The sequence below is a fragment of the Halichoerus grypus genome, chromosome X (genome assembly GCF_964656455.1).
Source record: "Halichoerus grypus chromosome X, mHalGry1.hap1.1, whole genome shotgun sequence".
NCBI classification, from domain to species: Eukaryota; Metazoa; Chordata; class Mammalia; order Carnivora; family Phocidae; genus Halichoerus; species Halichoerus grypus.
In genome coordinates, this window is record NC_135727.1 from 59,259,081 (window position 1) to 59,280,098 (window position 21,018).

General features: G+C 35.7%; 1 protein-coding gene across 3 annotated transcripts in view; it reads left to right on the forward strand.

Annotated features, from left to right (window-relative positions):
* Positions 1-21,018, forward strand: part of LOC118528854 (ribosomal protein S6 kinase alpha-6) — a 201,712-nt gene that overhangs the window by 68,799 nt on the left and 111,895 nt on the right. For all 3 annotated transcript variants that reach the window (XM_078065436.1, XM_078065437.1, XM_078065438.1), the window contains exon 3: positions 11,437-11,553. In XM_078065436.1, the coding sequence (XP_077921562.1) occupies positions 11,437-11,553 (117 nt within the window). The remainder of the gene's footprint in view (positions 1-11,436; positions 11,554-21,018) is intronic.

Genomic DNA, 21,018 nt, shown 5'->3' on the forward strand with positions numbered 1-21,018 from the left:
AAGGAGAGGGGAAAGAGAGAGAGAGAGAGAGAGAGAGAGAGAGAAAGAGAAAGAACACAAATGCAGGGCATTGCTTAAAAAAACACTCCCCCGAAACAATTGATGGGGAAAACAAGAGGGGCTGATTATCAGAAATTTTACAAGCAGTAGAGCTCTAAGTCTGAAGTTTTAGAAGTCTATGCCATCACCAGTGTGGAGCCTGGTGGGCATAGAGGTGCTCCTGTGGAGAAGGAGAGGAGAGGCCCAATAGTGGACAGTGTGGTCTGAGGATCCTCTGAGTCACACTAGGAGGGACAGTTCCCATTCTTTGAATGCATTTAGGAGAGGTGTCACTGCCTCTCCAGGGACAGAGGAGTCCGGGGGCACCATTGAGCTGGTCTGTTCATTAGTATAGGAACAGAGACACCTACTGAGGGCAGCTAACCTGGATGCTGGCTTTTTTCTGTGCTTTACCATAAACTCTAAGCCCCTACATGTTCCTGTGACTGACCTTCTGGAAAAAAACCCCACCAGCCACAGTTCAGTGAGACGATCCTCCAGAAGATCAGCATGGGTCCATGCAGTGCCATGTCCCTAAAATTTGAAGTTTTGAAACCCAGCTGGCATGCCTGAGATAAAACACAGGTGCTTTGTGCCACTTGGTGTGCAGAAGGCTCAGACACAGATGGTAAAGATAGGGATCTGAGGGATGCCTGGGACAAACTAGGGGAGATTGTTTGCTCTTCTGAGAGGGCTTCCTGAATAGCTGTGGGCATGAAATCCCCTCTTCAGGGATGAGAGTCGGCTGATAAAATTTTTACCCCTGCCCATCAGCAAGGATGTACTTTAGTGAGCAGCACAATGCCCAGGGTGGAAGCTTGCCCACTTACACCAGGTGCTTTTTTTTTTTTTCTTGGTTACAGTGGGGCAAGTGTCCCTGTGACTCAGAGCATCAGCAGGCCCCACCCCCAGATGACCAGCACAAACTGCCCCATTGCACCAAGTCTACTGACCACAGAGAGCTGCAAAGCTGTAGCTCTAGGAGAAATAGGATCTAGCCTCTTTTAACAAGTAGACTAAAACACACCTGTTTTAAACTTGCTACACAGTGGACGAGGTCCAAGCACTCCCCACTGCAGACAAGGAGAAACTTTGCAGGGGAATGACCTGAGGAAAAGAGCAGCCAAAACACAACAGCAGAGTGCACACAGCATACACCAGAAACAATTCCCGAAGAACCAGGTCCTGGACAGTATACGACCTCTTCTTAATATAGCCATTACTCTCAGGAGCAGGAAACGTAACAGACTTTCCTAACACAGAGAAGACAGAGAGCTACACAAAATGTCAAAATGGAGGAATTCATCCCAAAAGAAAGAACAAGAAGTCAAGGATAGGGATCTCATCAAAACAGATATAAGTAATATGCCTGAACCAGAATTTAAAACAACAGTCAGAAGGATACTAGCTTGGCTAGAGAAAAACACCAGGAGTCCCTCACCACAGAGATAAAAGACCTAAAACCTAGTCTAGCCAAAAAAACACAAAAAAACAAAAACAAAAAAGGTATAATGGAGATGTGAAACTGACTGGATATAATGACCACAAGTAGGGAACAATCAGAAGAACAAATAAGTGATAAAGAAGATAAAATTGTGGAAAATAATGAAGCTGAAAAGAAGAGGGAAAGAAAAATATTGGATCACTAATGTACACTTAGGGAACTCAGCAACTATATGAAGCATAATAACATTCATATCATAGGAGGCCCAGAAGAAGAAGAGTGAAAAATGGGCAGAAGGTTTATTTGAGGAAATTAGAGCTGAAAACTTCCCTAATCTTGGGAAGGAAACAGATATCCCAATCCAGAGGCACAGAGAACTCCCATCAAAATCAACAAAACAAACTAACACTAAGATATATCATAGTTAAATTTGCAAAATACAGCGATAAAGGTAAAACCCTAAAAGGAACTAGACAAAAAAGACGTCCCCAACTTACAAGGGAAGACAAATAAGGTTAGCAGCAGATCTCTCCACAGAAACATGGCAGGCCAGGAGAGAGTAGCATGATAGATTCAACATGCTGAATGGGAAAAAATTATATATGCAGCCGAGAATACTTTATCCAGCAAGGCTGCCATTCAGAAAAGAAGGAAATATAAACAGTTTCCCAGATAAAAACTAAAGGAGTTCATGACCACTAAACCAGCCCTGCAGGAAACTCCCAAACTCTTTCTTTGAGACCAGCATTACCTTGATTCCAAAACTAGGCAAAGATCCCACTAAAGGGATTTATAGGACAATATCCCTGATGTACATGGATGCAAAAATTCTGAACAAGATACTCACAAATTGAATCTAACAGTACATTAAAAGAATTATTTGCTGCAATCAAGTGGTATCTATATCTGGCTGCAAGGTGGTTCAGTATTCACAAATCAATCAATGTGATACACCACATTAATAAAAGAAAGGACAAGAACCATATGATCCTCTCAATAGATACAGAAAAAAGCATTTGATAAAATATAGCATTCATTCTTGATAAAAAACTTCAATGAAGTAGGGGAATAGGTAATATACCTCAACGTCCTAAAGGCCATATATTAAAGACACACAGGTAATATCATTGTCAGTGGTGAAAAACTGAGAGCATTTCCACTACGGTCAGGAACAACACTAGGATGTCCACTCTCACCATTGTTATTTAACATAGTACTGGAAGTCCTAGCCTCAGCAATCAGACAACAAAAAGGAATAAAAGGCATTCAAATCAGCAAGGAAAAGTCAAACTTCCACTCTTTGCAGATGACAATACTTTATGTAGAAAACCCCCAAGACTCCATCAAAAAATTGTTAGAACTGATATATGAATTCATCAAAGTCACAGGATAGAAAATCAAGTACATTTGCATTTCTATACACCAATAATGAAGAAGCAGAAAGAGAAATCAAGGAATTGATCTCATTTACAATTGCACCAAAAACCATAAGATACCAAAGAATAAACCTAACCAAAGAGGTAAAAGAAAGGTACTCTGAAAACCATAAAACTCTAATGAAAAAATTGAAGATGACACAAAGAAATGGAAAGACATTCCATGCTCATTCATTGGAAGAACAAACATTGTTAAAATGTCTATACTACCCAAAGCAATCTACACATTTAATACAATCCCTATCAAAATACCACCAGGATTTTTCACAGAGCTGAAACAGACAATCTTGAAATTTGTATGGAACAGGAAAAGCCCCTGAATAGCCAGAGGAATGTTGAGAAAGAAAACCAAAGCTGGGACATCACAATGCCTGACTTCAAGCTATATTACAAATCTGTCATCATCAAGACTGTCTGGTACTGGGACAAAAAAAGACACATAGATCAATGGAACAGAACAGAAAACCCAGAAGTGCACCCACAACTATATGGTCAATTAATCTTCGACAAAGCAGGAAAGAATATCCAATGGGAAAAAGACAGTCTCTTCAACAAATTGTGTTGGGAAAACTGGACAGCCACATTCAGAAGAATGAAACTATACTACTTTCTTACACCATACAAAAAATAAATTCAAAATTTATGAAAGATGAAAGACCTTAATGTGAGACAGGATACCACAAAAATCCTGAAGAAGAACACAGGCAGTAACCTCTTTGACATTAGCTGTATCAGCTTCTTACTGGACATTTCTCTTGAGGAAAGGGAAAGAAAAGTAAAAATGAACTATTGGGACTTCATCAAGATAAAACTTCTGCACAGTGAAGGAAACTAAAAGGCAGCCTACAGAATGGGGGAAGATATTTGCAAATGATATATCTGATAAAGGGTTATTATCCAAAATCTATAAAGAAATTATCACACTCTGGGGCACCTGGGTGGCTCAGTTGGTTGAGCAACTGCCTTCGGCTCAGGTCATGATCCCGGGGTCCTGGGATCGAGCCCCGCATCGGGCTCCCTGCTCGGCAGGAAGCCTGCTTCTCCCTCTCCCACTCCCCCTGCTTGTGTTCCCTCTCTCGCTGTCTCTCTCTCTCTCTGTCAAATAAATAAATAAAATCTTAAAAAAAAAAAAAAAGAAATTATCACACTCAACACCCAAAAAGCAAATAATCCAGTTAAGAAATGGGCAGAAGACATACATGGATAGACTTTTTTCCAAAGACATACAGATGTCTAATAGACACATGAAAAGTTGCTCAACATCACTCATCATCAGGGAAAGACAAATCAAAACTACAATGAGATACCACCTCACACCTGTCAGAATGGCTAAAATTAACAACACAGGAAAAAAACAAATGTTGATGAGAATGTGGAGAAAGCGCAACCGTCTATACTGTTGGTGGGAATGCAACCTGGTGCAGCCACTCTGGAAAACAGTACAGAGGTTCCTCAAAAATTTAAAAATATAACTGTCTTATGACCCAGCAATCACACTATTAGGTATTTATGCAAAAGATACAGAAATGCTGATTCTGCAGGGCACATGTACCCCGATGTTTACAGCAGCATTATCAACAATAGGCAAATTGTGGAAAGAACCTGTGTGTCCATCAACTGATTAATGAATAAAGATGTTGTATATATATACACTGAAGATTACTCAGCTATAAAATGAATGAAGCTTGACATTTGCAATGACACTGATGGTGGTAGAGTGTATTATGCTAAGTGAAAACAGAGAAAGATAAATACCATATGATTTCACTCATCTGTGGAATTTAAGAAACAAAACAGGTGAATATAGAAGTGGAAGAAAAAAAATGGAGGCAAATCATAAGAGACTCTTAACTATAGAGAACAAACTGAAGGTTGATGGAGGGAGGTGGGCAGGGCAATGGGCTAAATGGGTGATGGGTATTGAGGAGGGCACTTGTGATGAGCACTGGGTATTATATGTAAGTGAAGAATCATTAAATTCTAATCCTGAAACCAGTATTACAATATATGTTAACTAACTAGAATTTAAAGAAAAACTTGAAAAAATATAATGCAGTATAAAAATAGTGATAATGTGATAAAGGGAAAATTTCTGCAAAAGAAAAAATTCAAACCCTTGTCCTATAGATATGCAAAACTCTTTGATAAACAGTTATTGTTCATCTAAATATTGATGCCTAACCAATAGAAGGTGTAGTTATGCTATACCACAAGGGATGCAAAGATAAATAGTATAAATAATTCAATAACTTCAATTTTTATAGACATTTTGTGGTTTTCAAAATTCTCAGTTGACTCTGTCACCCAGATCTGAAATAGATAGGGTCGGTTTTATTGCCATTTTATAGATGAGGGAACTAAAGAGCTGATCCTAGTAAATAGAATAATCCAAGCCACATGGGAACTAGCTTGCCACCCTTGTTTGGTTTTCAGTCAGGACAAATTGATACTATTTTCCTAACCTAAATATTCTGTAATTACTTTCCAATATGTACATTATTTGAGGTGTTTTGTTCACCCTAGTTGTGTCTTGACATTTACATTATTATTACTATTAACGCTCTTTCAAAGTAGGCTGATACTTAGCTTGATTTTCAATGACCCTAGATTATTCACTGCATGAGAAGAGTACATGAAGCTGTTTCCCAGATCTTTTCATGTACATTTTAACAAATCCACAACTAAATCCTCTTGGAATTTCTGGGTGATCAAACTGGCCTATCTACCCAGAAATATAGCAAATGTTTGAACAGATGGATATTGCATTATTACATAAAACCCAAACAATTATGCTTTAAAATTTCTCTTCTTTATTTTCAGTTTTATTTTAATTCCAGTATAGTTAACATACAGTGTTATATTAGTTTCAAGTGTACAATATAGTGATTCAACAATTCCATACATCACCCAGTGCTCATCATGACAAGTGCACTCTTTTATCCCTATTATCTATTTCACTTATGCCCCACCACCTTCCCTCCTATAACCAGTTTATTCTGAATAATTAAGAGTCTGTTTCTTGGCTTCTCTCTCTCTCTCTCTCTCTCTCTCTCTCTCCCCCCTTCCTTCTCTCTCTCTCTCTCTTTTTTCTCCTTTGCTCATTTCTTTTGTTTCTTAATTCTATGTATCAGCGAAATCATATGATATTTGTCTTTCTCTGACTTACTTCACTTAGCATTATACTCTCTAGGTCCATCCCTCTTATTTTGTTTTGACCTGTTTTCTGGAGGTATCTATGTTCAGTACCATAGTCCTAGGAAGTAGTCATAATAGCAATATATAGTATGATTTCCTAATGGATTGTCTTCAGCTTCTCTTTCTCATTAACAGGTGATTTCAAATCAGCTAATCAAAAGTTTGAAGCATTAGTGTATTTGGCAGTTTGTTTTGTACTCTATCAGTATATTTTCCCAGTGTTATAGCCTTGTTGGGCCCCTGAATTAAAAAGATGATCACAGAGTGTAGAGGTCAGAGCATACTATTTTAGTTGTGATTGAGCCTTCATAATTTTTATATTTATCAACAATTACTATGATATTCCAAAAAAACCCACAAACTCACAATCATCCTTGTCTCAGATTTGTCATATGGTGTTGAAAAGAACAGTGGTTCCTATTTCAAAGTTATTAGATTTTAATTTCACAGTAGCGACTTTCTTTACAGAGATCAACTATGATCAGGTACTATGTATAAGTTTGCTAGGGCTGCCATAGCTAGGTACCACAGACTAAGTAACTTAAACAACAAATTTATTTTCTGACAATTCTGGAGGCTAGAAGTTCAAGATCAAGATGTTGGCAAAGTTGGTTTCTTCTGAGGCCTCTTTCCTTGGCTTGTAGATGGTTGTCTTCTCCCTGTGCTTTCACATGCTTTTTCTTCTGTGTGTATCTATGTCTTAATCTCCTCTTCTTGTAAGAACAGCAGTCATATTTGATAAGGGTCCATCCTAATGACCTTATTTTACCTGAATTACCTTTTTTAAGGCCCTGTCTCCGAACAGGGTACTGGGGGTTGAGACTTCAGCACATGAATTTTGAGGGGAAACAGTTCATCCCATTAACATATTGTGTACCTTTTTGTTTCATTAAGGGAAGTGATATATCTGACAAAATTTGTTATCCTCAACTCCAAATTTTATCTCTGTGTCCCCAGTGGGTAGCACAGTGCCTAATACATAGCATGTGCTCCATGAATGCTGTTGATTTTTCTGAATGAGTGAATAATTAAAGATAAAAGGCGGTATATATGGGAAGATTATGTAATATATCACAACTTTATTATACCAAGATAGAGAAAATTTTTTGAAGATGATTCACTCTTAGGAGAAAACAAATGGATTGCTGATAGGTACATTACTATCTTATTTCAGGCTAGAATGCTGCCAGTCTAAAGCTTTGGAATGTTGCAGAACCAGAAGAAAGTGAAGTAGAGGAAGGAAGGAGGGCTGCAGTTGACAAAAAAATGTTTTAATAGTAAACATCAATAAGTATAGCCTTGGAGAAGCTGAGAAATGTTAGGCAATAGGCAAGAATGGGTTGGGGAGAAGATGAAATAAGAAAGACCAATATTGGAAATTATGACACAGAGAGTATCAGATAATTTGGCAGTAAAAAAAAAAAAAAAAAAAAAAAAGAGCACATGCAAATTATAAAACACTTCTGTAATAAGTAGCTGTGTGTATGTGTGTGTGTGTATTTGTGTAGATATCTATATTTATATACCTATATAACTGTATCTTAGAAGCACCTAAATAGTACTGTTCAATCCTGAGCATGTATCAGAATCATCTGGGGAGGTTTTAAAAAATGCTAGGTCTCACCCTAGTTCTACTGAACCATAATCTTTGAGGGTGGGACTCAAACATATATATTAAATAAATATTTATTTTACTAGTGATTTTTATTTGCAGCTAGGGCATTGTAAACTACTGTTTACTTCAAGGCAAACTGGCCATAATTTAGTAATGTAATGCATAATAGTTGTTTGCTTAGGACCGTATGTTTTTTTTTTTAAGATTTTATTTATTTATTTGAGAGAGAGAATGAGATAGAGAGAGCATGAGAGGGGGGAGGGTCAGAGGGAGAAGCAGGCTCCCTGTTCAGCAGGGAGCCCGATGCGGGACTCGATCCCGGGACTCCAGGATCATGACCTGAGCCGAAGGCAGTCGCTTAACCAACTGAGCCACCCAGGTGCCCAGGACCATATGTTTTTAATAGAGAAGACAGATGACCAATCAGTAAGTTAATATCAGCATTTTTTAAAAGTACAGATTCTGGAGTCATTATGCCCTTCATTTATGTTGAGTACAACACAGTCTAATAAAAATACTGACCATGAATAATCTGGAAAAATGTTTATATTCCTCACACTCTAAGGAAAAAAAAATGCTTATTTCATTAAATTTGGAAATAAAGTCAGTTCTGTTCAAAACTGACACAATTCCATTATCCAGAATGAATTCCTGTTTCCCTATTTCCTTTATATATTAAAAAAAAATCATTCTGGATAAGTATTTTTCTCCTTCTTTTCAAGGCATTTAAAAATAATTTTGAGGGTTTTTTTTTTTTTTTACTAGTTAATTTATCTTTAAAATCTTTCTTTTTACAATTGAGAATAAGCTGATGGTTGCCAGAGGGAAGGGAAACTGGAAGATGGGCAAAATGGATGAAGTGAATTGGTAGATACAGGCTTCCAGTTACAGAATGAATAAGTCATGGGAATAAGAGCTACAGCATTAGGGAATATAGTCACTGGTATCGTAATAGCGTTGTATGGTGACAGATAGTAGCTACACTTGTGATGAGCATAGGATATCATATAGGATGGTTGAATCACTACCTTGTACACCTGAAAGTAATGTAAATTGTATGTCAACTATACTAAAAAATAATAAATACTATATATTATAGTGAATATACCAGTAGCCCATAATTTATATATACATATTTATATATATTTAATAATTTATATATACATAAATTAAAACAAGTATTGTATGGTATTATATGGTATTATTATACCATAATGAATACCAAATTATTATTATACCATAATAAATACCAAATAAATAAAAACAAATATTATTGTATGGTATTGTATGGTATTATTGTACCATAATATATACTATATATAGTGAATATACCAGGAGCCCATAATTTATATGTATATATATATAAATTAAAACAAGTTTTCCTTCATTCCCTTTTTATGAAATTGCGTCAATTTCTATGGCTGTCTGCTCCCATAAAATCAAACAAGTATTGTGGTAAGCCTTAGGAATGCAGAAATGAATGTGATAATACCTGCATTCAGGAAGCTCACAGTCTAGTGGGAGAGAAAGACAAGTTAATGAGTTATTAGGACACAGTGTAACAATATTTTATGGGGGCAATCCACTGGGAAAAGTGGTCTTTTCTAATCTAGTAGTATTTTCATGTTGGAAACTTTTTATGGTAATGCTGCCAAAAATTGAAAGGTATGTTATATTTTTGAAAGACGGGCATCTGTGGATTTTAATTAAGAGAAGAGGCATTGGGCAGACACTTTCATTTGGAAGACATTCTTAGGTTTGGTGAAACTAACTAGAGTATAGTTGTTTCCTTGGTGATAGTAACTAGAATAGAGTACAGTTTTTTCCTAGCTCTGAACATTTTTAAAAACCTAATGTCATCATGACCCATGTTTATAATGATGATCTTAAATGGCAGAAACTAAAGTACTTAAACGTAAAAATGCTGTACTGTGTTCAACATAGAATCACAGACTTGTGGAGAACCTTAAAGACCCATCTGATATAACCTGTTTGTCATGTGAGAACAGTGAAGAAGAATAGTTTGTGATTTGGCCAAGGCTGCTTATCTTATGTATGGCAGAGCTAGGAGCAAAACTTAGTCTACTGACTCTTCTACTAGTGTTCTTTCAGGTGGAGAAAAATTCCAATACGTGTTTTTATTATATGCTCTGAAGACCAGTAGTATATTCATAGTATGTGGTGAAAACTCAGTTAACCATAATATTAAGAGTATACAGTGATACTGCTTTTGTTATACACATATTCTATTGCAAAGGTGCATACAGATATGCTGTACTTTAATCCCAGGATGGTAGCTACAAAGCATATGCATTTCCATTAAAAAAAGTTTTTGACTTTTTTTGGGAAAGTCACTCTCATATCTACTTAGCAGTCTGCTGAAATACTATTTTAATGTAAAACAAACATCCGTGGACATACTTTTAGAGCTGATTCGTCATTTCTGGCTGATTAGTGATTACAGATACCTAAAGCTAAAATTCCTTTGCCTACCCTCATGAGAGAGTGAATGTTTGACTATTTGTGTAACATGGAAGTTATTTTAATAGCTGCCGTGAAGTCTAGTTTACTTGGGATTCTGCTCACACCCACTTGGGCCATAGTCACTATTTATTAATCAATCAATTAATGCATGAATTGATTGAGAATATTTTTTGCCATCCAGACCAGAATTTAATATGGTGTTCTGGAAAGCTACCAAGACTTCTAGACATTGTGATTAAGTGGTCATGTGAACTTCAACTCTGTGGGCCTCAATTATTTCCTCTATAGTTAGAATGTTAGATACTATATCCCAGCTCTTGTTATTTTGTGATATGTAATACATTTGAGGTTTTTTTCATCCTAGCTACTGTGCTTCTCTAGGGACTAGAATTACACCTCACTTGAGTATAATCTTCACAGCTGAATAGAGTCCTACATCAAAAAGCAGGAACACTCCCTGGGTGGCTTCTTTTCTGCCTGACCCAGGTTGTAGGAAATCTGGCATATAATTTATATGCAAAGTTTCAATAAAAATAGGGTCATGGCCTGGAAACATGTGTTTGGGCTTTGCAGATTTTGTTTGCCTATAGCCAGTTTTTCTTTTCAATGATGTAGCTAGTTGGACATTTAAACATTTATATATCACTACTTAAAAGGCTACTGAAATTCCATTTCAGAGAACTTTTGAAGCTCACATATTTTGCCATGCCCTATAATTTACAAGGTTTTATCTGTCTCTTGACTTTCTCTAGTTACTCTATTCTCATAATTCATACTCCAGGGAGGGTCTTTTGTTTTGTTTTTTAAGTAGGCTCTACACCCAATGTGGGCCTTGAACTCATGACCCTGAGATCAAATCACATGCTCTACAAACATTAAGAATTGCATGCTCAACCGACTGAGCCGGTCAGGCACCCCTCCAGTGAGGGCCTTAAAACTGTTAGTTTTTGATGTTTTTCTTTTGTCACTACCTAGTTGGAAGGGAATCCTGAAGCATAGATTTTATGTGCTTATATTTACATGCAGTTATATAATAGGGGTGGTGGTGTATCTCTATGTGTTAGAAAATAGGGAAGTGAATATACTAGTAGCTCATAAAACTCTGTGTTAAGGTGAAAGGGTTCGATAGTCAGTTAATTTCTGGTGTGATTTCTGGTTCTAAATTGAGCTAATCATTAGATGTTGCAACTGGATTTGAGTGTTATTTGGATTTCTTTTTACAGGATGCAGGTGTTGTTAAAGAAATCCCTATTACTCATCATGTTAAGGAAGGATATGAGAAGGCCGATCCTGCACAGTTTGAGTTGCTCAAGGTTCTTGGTCAGGGATCCTTTGGAAAGGTAATAAATGTTTTATTCCACATTTTTTTCTCTTCTGAACATTTAGCCAAAATAATATACATATAGATAGAAATTTGGAAAATATGCCATTTCTAAATTTGTCAAAGGATACACACAAAGGTAACTCTCTAATTTTACTCTTTTTATTTCTGTTGTACTTTTAGTCCCATTTCTTTATACTTATGTATAATAATCAGTGTTTTCCAGTACCATGGGTTCACTCATTTTTTAGGACAAAATATAGGATGCTATTTATTAACTGCCTAAATCAAAGTAGTTTGATTTTTTTTTTTAAAGTCTTCCTTTTTTCTCTATTCATATGCTGGCATGATCGCAGCTTGCTCTTTCCTAGTGATTTTATCTATATTCCTTAGCTCTATCACAAATGTCAGAATGTATTACCAATTCATATATGAGTGCATGAATTCACCTATTATCTGTTAAAGCAGTATGTATATAAATTACAGCAGGGGCAGGTACTGGGTGACATATGGATGATGTGAAACTCCTGCCTTCAAGGAGCTTAAATTTCAAGGGAGAGAGCAAAATTGAGAAAGATTAACTCTGAAATCACTGAAACTGTTTATTAAGTGCTTACTGCCATAAGATTCTCAGAAGTGTGTAGGTCTGGTTCTTGACGTTTGTACAGCTAATAACATCCAAGACATGAAAGTTACTGTACACACACAGTAATTAACAGCCCTTAAGAAAACAACAACAACAACAACAATGTAAGGGGAGAAAGATAAAGTGAAGCTACTAATTTGAGGGTGTCTAATATTTAGTTTCAAAAGGGAAAAGTGGGGTAACTGAATGGTGATTATTATGATCTGAATCATTTTAAAAGAAAGATATTTATTGAACACCCAGTATGTGCACATTTATAAAAGCAGTATTAGTGAATATAAAATTGACATTGTCTTAAAGTAATCTGATATCTATGTGGTATAGAATGTAACATATTAAATACAGAGAAATGTTTTCAGGTCACAACAAAGACAAACTATGGTAGATTATGGTTTGATAGTAAATTGGTACAGGAGGTATATGAAGACAAGGAGATAAGACCTGAATACTTGTACTGGGGAGAATAAAACTTTAAAAGATTGTGTGTGTGGGGTGTGCTTATAGAACTGACCTGTAGAGTAGGCATGTGCATTCTGCATACCTATATGTTTTTTTCAAATTTCTTAAAATACAATATTCTCTTAATTATTTTACATTGTATTTTTATGATGTTAATTTTAGAGGAACAGAGATGCAGTTCTTTTATATCCCAAATGTATAAATGCTTAAATATCAACTTTAAAATTTCACCAGGCAAACATTTCAAGCCATTAAAATCATTGCTTTTTCATTTGATGTATATATCTATTCATATATATATTTATTTATATCCAGCTTTGCTCCAGAAATGATTTAAGGTTTTCATAGATGAATACCAAATAAAATAAAGTTAAAAATAAGTTGAGATGATTACAGCAGGAAAGATTAGATGAAGCCAGTGATATAATCTTGTTGTTTACAAATGACATAAAAGCCTATGAGTCTCCTAGAAGTGGGACCAAAATGAAGACTTAAAATTTCTGGCAGCCATTATAAAGAAGTTGATACTTTTAATTGCATGATTATGACAGTATCTTTAAGGTTGTAAACAGATCTAACAGACCAGAACAATTTTTTTTTTCTCATGGGGATTCATAGACTACAATATAACATAATGTAATGTCTTCAATAACATCTTCACATTAAATATAGCAACATGTGGACAAGTTGTCAATGTAGTCCTTAAATTCAGGAAATACTCAGCTTTGTGCAGGAACTTCAGTTTAACAAGGATATCATAGAAGACTTTTTAAAATTTGTAATACTAAAATACAAAGTAATGATCTTCATGCAGTTCATCAACCAAAGAAATATTAAGGAGGTGGCTTATTTTTTTTTTCCTAGGATGTGAACCTACATGCTTGTTAGTACTACAACATTTGCATGGACATTGGGTAGATGTGACTTGTTATATGCTGAACCTATGCAGGAATTTGGCCAAAGCTGCAAATCAAAGTGTAGGAGAAATTCCAAGAAACTTTGGGCTGCGGCCTTATTTAGTTGTCTGCAAAAGTTCCATTGTTAAAATGCAATAAATAGAATTATGGCCTATATAAAGCCTTGCAATTAGATATTTTTGTAGCATATTTAATAGGGGAAAACACTATTAAAATCATTTTAAAGTTGTATTTCAAAGAAGCTTGCATTATCTCATGAAATAAGCATATAAAATTCTGTACTGAACACAACAAGTATAATGCTATTAATGATCATTAATATATGGATTGAAATGTAGTATACCAAACAGCTTATATTAATTATTTTAAAACACATCAAATAAAACACATGAAAATATGTCTGAAATTGTCAGACTAGCTTTCCTTGTATTTCACATGCCAAATAATATTTATACAACACATACCTTTTAACATTCGTGGATTATAATTTTTTTACTTATGTGATAATACAGTATAGGACTTAAAAATGAAATTTTTAAAAGATTTATTTATTTGAGAGAGAGAGAGCACATGCACGTGCATGCACACAAGTGGAGGGAGGGGAAGAGGGAGAGAATTTCAAGCAGACTCCCTGCTGACTGCAGAGCCAGACCCAGAGCTCGATCCCACCACCCATGAGATCGTGACCTGAGCTGAAACCAAGTCAGATGCTCAACTGAATGAGCCACCCAGCTGCCCCTAAAAATGAATTTTTGAAAATACTAAACCCTTGCCCTCTTGAGTCATTTTCAAGAGATAGTTTTATAAATGTTTACATCTTAAAATTTCTTACAGTTTTTTCTCTTCAATCAATGTTAAAGCTGTGTGATCTTTAAGTTCACGTGAACAAATACTTATGGAGTACTTATTAATGGAAAGTATAGAAGTCCATGTGACCAAAAGAGGTATATTGGAGTAACTCACTCACTCATTTCTGAACTGTTTCCAAGAATTGGATTAGTGTGACTGAAAAGAAACCTCTTTGAACAAGATAGATATGTTTTTAGATACAGTAGTTTGAAGCCATGCAACTTCTTCTATAGTTGATCATGGGAAGAGAGCAGAGAGGATATTTTCTTATGCTAGTTCAGTCCATCTAAGATCTGAAAAGAACAAATCAGGTGATGAACAAATAAACAATTATTTCTCTAGACTATAAATGATGGCTTCTATTAGATGCCATATTAGGATACTAGTGAGTATTAGAAGAGCTAGGGAAAAAGTGATTGCTTTGTGCAAGTGTCTTCCTGAATGTCTGGACCATTTTTTTTTCTTTCTTCTTTGCTTCTTTTTGCCCTCTATATTCCATTCTTTTCATCCCTACTAAGGGCTGTGTTTTAGAACAGTAGTTCTCAATGTGTGGTCTGTCTACTCTTGGGCATCCATAAGACACTTTCATGGGGTCCTCAAGGTCAAAACTATTTTATAATAATACTAAGATACTATTTGTAAAACTTCTGACACCTTGGCACAACCAAAGCAGTGACTACAAATTATGTCAGTAGTCATTGTACTCATTGCTACATACTTGGCAGTTTAAAAAAATGCAAGTTTTACTTCAAAATGTCCTTGATGAGGTGTTAACAATTATTAAATTTCTCAAATCCCAACCCTTGAGTACACTTCTTTTTAATGTGGTGTGATGAAATGAGAAGTACATATAAAGAACTTTAGCTGTATACCAGAAGCTGCATACCATCAAAACAAAGCACTTGTGTGATTTTTTGAGTTGTAAGCTGAACTAGCCACTTTTTCCATAGAACACCATTTTACTTGAAAGAATGATTGACAGGGAACCTGGGTGGTTCAGTCGGTTAAGCGTCTGCCTTCGGCTCAGGTCATGATCTCAGGGTCCTGGGATCGAGTCCCACGATAGGCTCTCTGCTCAGTGGGGAGATTGCTTCTCTCTCTCTCACTCTCCCTTTATGCTCTTCCTCTCTCTCTCTCTCTCTCTCTCAAATAAGTAAAATCTTTAAAAAAAAGAATGATTGACAAACTATGGTTACTTAAACTTGGGTATTTGGTAGATGTTTCCTCAAAAATGAATGGAAGGGATCCTGTTATTTCATGGAAACAACTGACAATATTTTTGTCAGTGATAAAATTTGAGCTTTGAAGCAAAAAATTAGCTTTGGAAAATTTTTATTTGACACTGTGAGCTTGACATCTTAATACTCAAAAAAACTTTTCTGATGAGATCACTGCTATTCAACATTTGGAAGATTTGCATAACTCAGTGAAGCAATATTTTTGAGATTACCAACACTGATATCAAATCAGATAGTACAAAATCCATTCGAAGTGTAAGGTAGACCAATGGATTATTATGTAACAGAATATGGACAGTTAATTTATATGGTTTCAGATTCTCTATTGTAACCAACCTTTAAGAAACTGACACTTTTTAAGTTCTTCTGTCATATGAAAGAAGAATAAGCACAATTATATGAAAAAGCTATTAAAATACTCCTCCCTTTTCTGTATACATATCTGTGTGAGGCCTGATTTTCTTTCTCTACTTCAAGCGAAACAACTTAATTGCAACAGATTGAATGTAGAAGCAGATACAAGAATCCAACTCTTTTCTGTTAAGTCAGGTATTAGAGATTTGCAAAAATGTTTATTATTGTCACTTTTCACATTTTTTTTTTTTGCTTTGGAAAATATAGTTATCTTTAGAAAAATATTTATGTTCACATGTAACAAGTTTATTATTTTTAATGAATCAATACATAGATGTTTTTCTCTGTTTTAATTTCTTCTTTTTAAAAGATTTTATTTATTTATTTGAGAGAGAAAGTACAAGCTGGGGAGAGAGGCAGAGGGAGAGGGAGAAGCAGACTCCCTGCTGAGCAGGGAGCCTGATGTGGGGCTCGATCCCAGGACCCTGGGATCATGACCTGAGCCAAAGGCAGATGCTTAACCAACTGAGCCACCCAGGCCCCTCTCTGTTTTAATTTCTAATATGGTAAATATCAATAGATATTACCCACAAAAAACTCCAAAAACTCTTTGGAGTCTTCACTAATTTTTAAGATTGTAAAAAATTCCTGAGACCAAAAGGATTGAGAACTGCTTTCCTTTATGAGTCTGATAAAAATAGTTCTCCTCCTTGTGGTGGAGTCATCATTCATGAAATGACTTCACTCCTTTTATTGTCGTTATATTGGTCACATGATATTGATTAGGAAAAAGGAAACTGGGTATCTGAAACTTATGAGTCTGGTGCTTAGGGTTAATGCCATTTGTTTAGCTGAAGCTTTGTGTGTGTGTGTGTGTGTGTGTGTTGTGGCAATTCAATTAATCTGATTTTTTTCTTTTTTTAAAGTTTTTATTTTGATTCCAGTTAGTTAAAATATAGTGTAATATTAGATTCTGGTGTACAATGTAGTAATTCAACACTCCCTTACAATACCTGGTGCTCATTACAAGTGCACTCCTTAATCCCCATCACCTATTTTACCCATCCTCCCACCCACCTCCCCTCTGGTAACCATCAGTTTGTTCTCTATATTTAAGAGTCTGTTTCTTGGTTTGCCTCTCTTTTTTTTCCATTTGCTTGTTTATGTTGTTTCTTAAGTTCCATCTCTTAGTGAAGTCATATGGTATTTGTCTTTCTCTGACAGACTAATTTTACTAAGAATACTACTCTCTAGCTTCTTCCATGTCCTTGCAAATGGCAAGACTTCATTCTTTTTAATGGCTGCATAATATTCCATGGTGTTTGTTTGTGTGTGTGTGTGTGTGTGTGTGTGTGTGTGCGTGTGTATCAAATCTTTTTTTTTTCACATCTAAGATTAGGGTTTGGTTTAGGGCCAGAATAAGGGTTAGGATTAGGGCCTATTATCCTGCAGTTCAATGACCTCTCCAGGGAGGTAACTTTAGGGTTAAGGTTAGGGCATGGTTGGGGTTAGGGGTTAGGGTTAGTGTTTGGGTTAGTGTTAGGTTTTCACTTAGAATAATACTCTCTACCTTGATCCACGTCTTTGCAAATTGTAAGATTTCATTTTTTATGGCTGAGTAATATTCCATTGTATCTATGAACCAAATTTTCTTTTTCCTCAGATCAAGGATTATGGTTCAGTTTAAGACTAATGTAAGGGCTAGGGTTAGAGTTGGGCCTAGGGTGAAGGAATGTGCCTATTATCTTGCAGTTCAGAGACCTCTCCAGAGTGATCTGTTTAGGATTAGAGTTAGGGTTGGGGTTTAGTGGTTAGCAGTTAGGGGTTAGGATTTCAGTTAGGATTAGATTTAGAGCTAGGGTTATGGTTAGAATGAGGCTATGTCCCTCCTTTCCTGCAGTTCAGATACCTCTCCAGAGGTTAGGTTTAAGGTTAGAACTAGTTTAGTGGTAGAGTTTAGTAGTTATTGGTAAGGGATAGAGTTAGGTATAGGCACAGGGCTAAGGTTAGGGTTAGGGTTTGTTTTGGCATCCTGCATTTCAGAGACCTCTCCAGAGAAGAACCTCAAACTTCTTTAGGGGTGAGAATAACGAATAAACAAGGGTGCCATCCACGGAGTGAGGTAAAGAGGGGACTTGGTGTTCTAGATACTTTTTTAGTGGAAATTCAATTGGTCATTCTGTTTTTTGTTCCTTTTGGGTCTTTTTACCTCAAGTTTTTTATTTAAATTCCTGTTAGTTAACATACAGTGTGATATCAGTTTCAGGTGTAGAATTTACTGATTCAAACTTACATACAACACCCAGTGCTCAGCACAACAAATGCCCTCCTTAATCCCTGTCACCTATTTAACCTATTCCCCTGTCCACCTCCCCTCTGGTAATCAGCACTTTGGTCTCTATTGTTTAAGAGTCTGTTTCTTGATTTTTCTTTCTTTTTCCCCCTCTATTTCCATTTGTTTTATGTCTTAAATTCCACTTATGAGTGAAGTCATATGTTTTTTTTTCTTACTCTAACTTATTTCGCTTAGCATAATACTCCCTAGCTCCATCCACATCGTTGCAAATGGCCAGATTTCATTTGGTTTTATGGCTGAGTAATAATCCACTGTATGTACATACCACCTCTTCTTTATCCATTCATCAGTTGATGGACATTTGGGCTCTTTCCTTAATTTGGCTATTGTTGATAGTGCTGCTATAAATATTGGGGCACATGTATCACTTCAAATCAGTACTTTTTTATCCTTTAGGTAAATACCTAGTAGTGCAATTGCTGGATCATTCTATTTTTAACCTTTAACTGGAGGTTCTATTTTTAACTTTTTGATGAACATCCATACTCTTTTTCAGAGTGGCTGCACCAGTTTGTGTTCCCACCAACAGTGTAAGAGGGTTCCTCTTTCTCCAAATCCTTGACAGCATCTGTTTCCTGTGTTGTTAATTTTAGCCAATCTGACTGGTGTGAGGGGATGTCTCATTGTAGTATTGATTTGTCTTTCTCTGATGATGAGTGATGTTGAGCATTTTTTTCATGTATCTGTTGGCCATCTAGATGTGTTTTTTGGAAAAATGTTTATTCATGTCTTCTGCCCATTTCTTAACTGGATTATATCTTTTTTGGGTGTTGATTTTTATAAGTTGGTTATATACTTTGGATACTATCCCTTACAAATATCTTTTCCATTTTATTGGCTGCCTTTTAGTTTTGTTGTTTCCTTCACTATGCAGAAACTTTTTATTTTGATGAAGTCTCAACAGTTTATTTTTGCTTTTGTTTCCCTTGCCTCAGGAGACATATCTAGTAAGAAGTTGCTATGGATAATGTCAAAGAGGTTACTGCCCATGTTCTCCTCTAGGATTTTGATGGTTTCCTGTCTCATATTTAGGTCTTTCATCCATTTTGAATTTATTTTTGTGTATGGTGTAAGAAAGTAGTCCAGTTTCATTCTTATGCATGCTATTGTCCAATTTTCCCAATACCATTTGTTGAAGAGATTGTCTTTTTTTTCCATTAGATATTCCTTCCTGATTTGTGGAAGATTAATTGATCATAGAGTTGTTGGTTCATTTCTGGATTTTCTATTCTGTTCCATTGATCTATGTGTCTGTTTTTATCCCAGTACCATAAAGTCTTGATCGCTACAGCTTTGTAATGTAACTTGACAAAGTCCAGAATTGTGATGCCTCCAGCTTTGCTTTCCTTTTTCAAGATTCCTTTGGCTATTCAGGGTCTATTGTAGTTCCATACAAATTTTAGGACTATTTGTTCTAACTTTGTGAAAAATGCTGGTGGTATTTTGATAAAGACTGCATTAAATGTGTAGATTGCTTTGGGTAATATAGACATTTTAACAATATTTGTTCTTCCAATCCATGAGAATAAAATGTTTTTCCATTTCATTGTGTCCTCTTTAATTTCTTTCATCAATGTTTCATAGTTTTCAGAGTAAGAGATCTTTACCTCTTTGGTTAGGTTTATTCCTAGGTATCTTATGGTTTTTAGTGCAATTGTAAATGGGATTGATTCCTTGATTTCTCTTTCTGCTGCTTCATTATTGGTGTGTAGATATGCAACAGTTTTCTATATTTTGATTTTGTATCCTACGACTCTACTGAACTTGTTTTTCTAGCATTTTTTTGGTGGAGCTTTTGGGCTCATGTCATCTGAAAATAATGAAAGTTTGAATTTTTTGCTGATTTGGATGCCTTTTTATTTCTTTGTGTTGTTTGATTCTTGTGGCCAGGACTCCCAGTCCTAAATTAAATAACAGTGGTGAGAGTGGATTCCTGTCTTGTTCATGGCAGTAGATGAAAACTCTCAGTTTTTCCCCATTGAGGATGGTAATAGCTGTGGGTTTTTCATATATGACCTTTATGATTTTAAGGTATGTTCTTTTTAATCCTACCTTGTTGGGGGTTTTTATTATGAATGGATACTGTTCTTTGTCAAATGCTTTTTCTGCATCTTGAAATGATCACATTGTTTTTAACCTTTCTTTTATTAATGTTATATATCATATTGATTGATTTATGAATATTGAACCACCCTTGCCACCCAGGAATAAATCCCACTTGGTTGTGGTGAAAAAAAAATTTTTAAGATTTCGTTTTTAAGTAATCTCTACACCCAATGTGGGGCTTAAACTTACAACCCCGAAATCAAGGGTCACATGGTCTACCAACTGAGCAAGCCAAGCACTCCTGATTTTTTTTTTTTTAGTCTGTTGTAGATTCCATTTGCTAGTATTCTAGTGAGAATTTTTGCATCTGTGTCTATCTGTGATATTGGCCTGTAGTTCTCTTTTTGTGGTGTCTTTATCTGGTTTTGGGATCAGGGTAATGCTGGCCTTATAGAATGAATTTGGAAGTTTTCCTTCCTTTTGTATTTTTTGGAATAGTTTGAGAAGCATACGTATTATATCTTCTTTAAATATTTATTAGAATTCACCTCTGAAGCCATCTGGTTCTGGACTTTGGGTTGTTGGGAGTTTTTTAATTACTGATTCAATTTCATTGTTG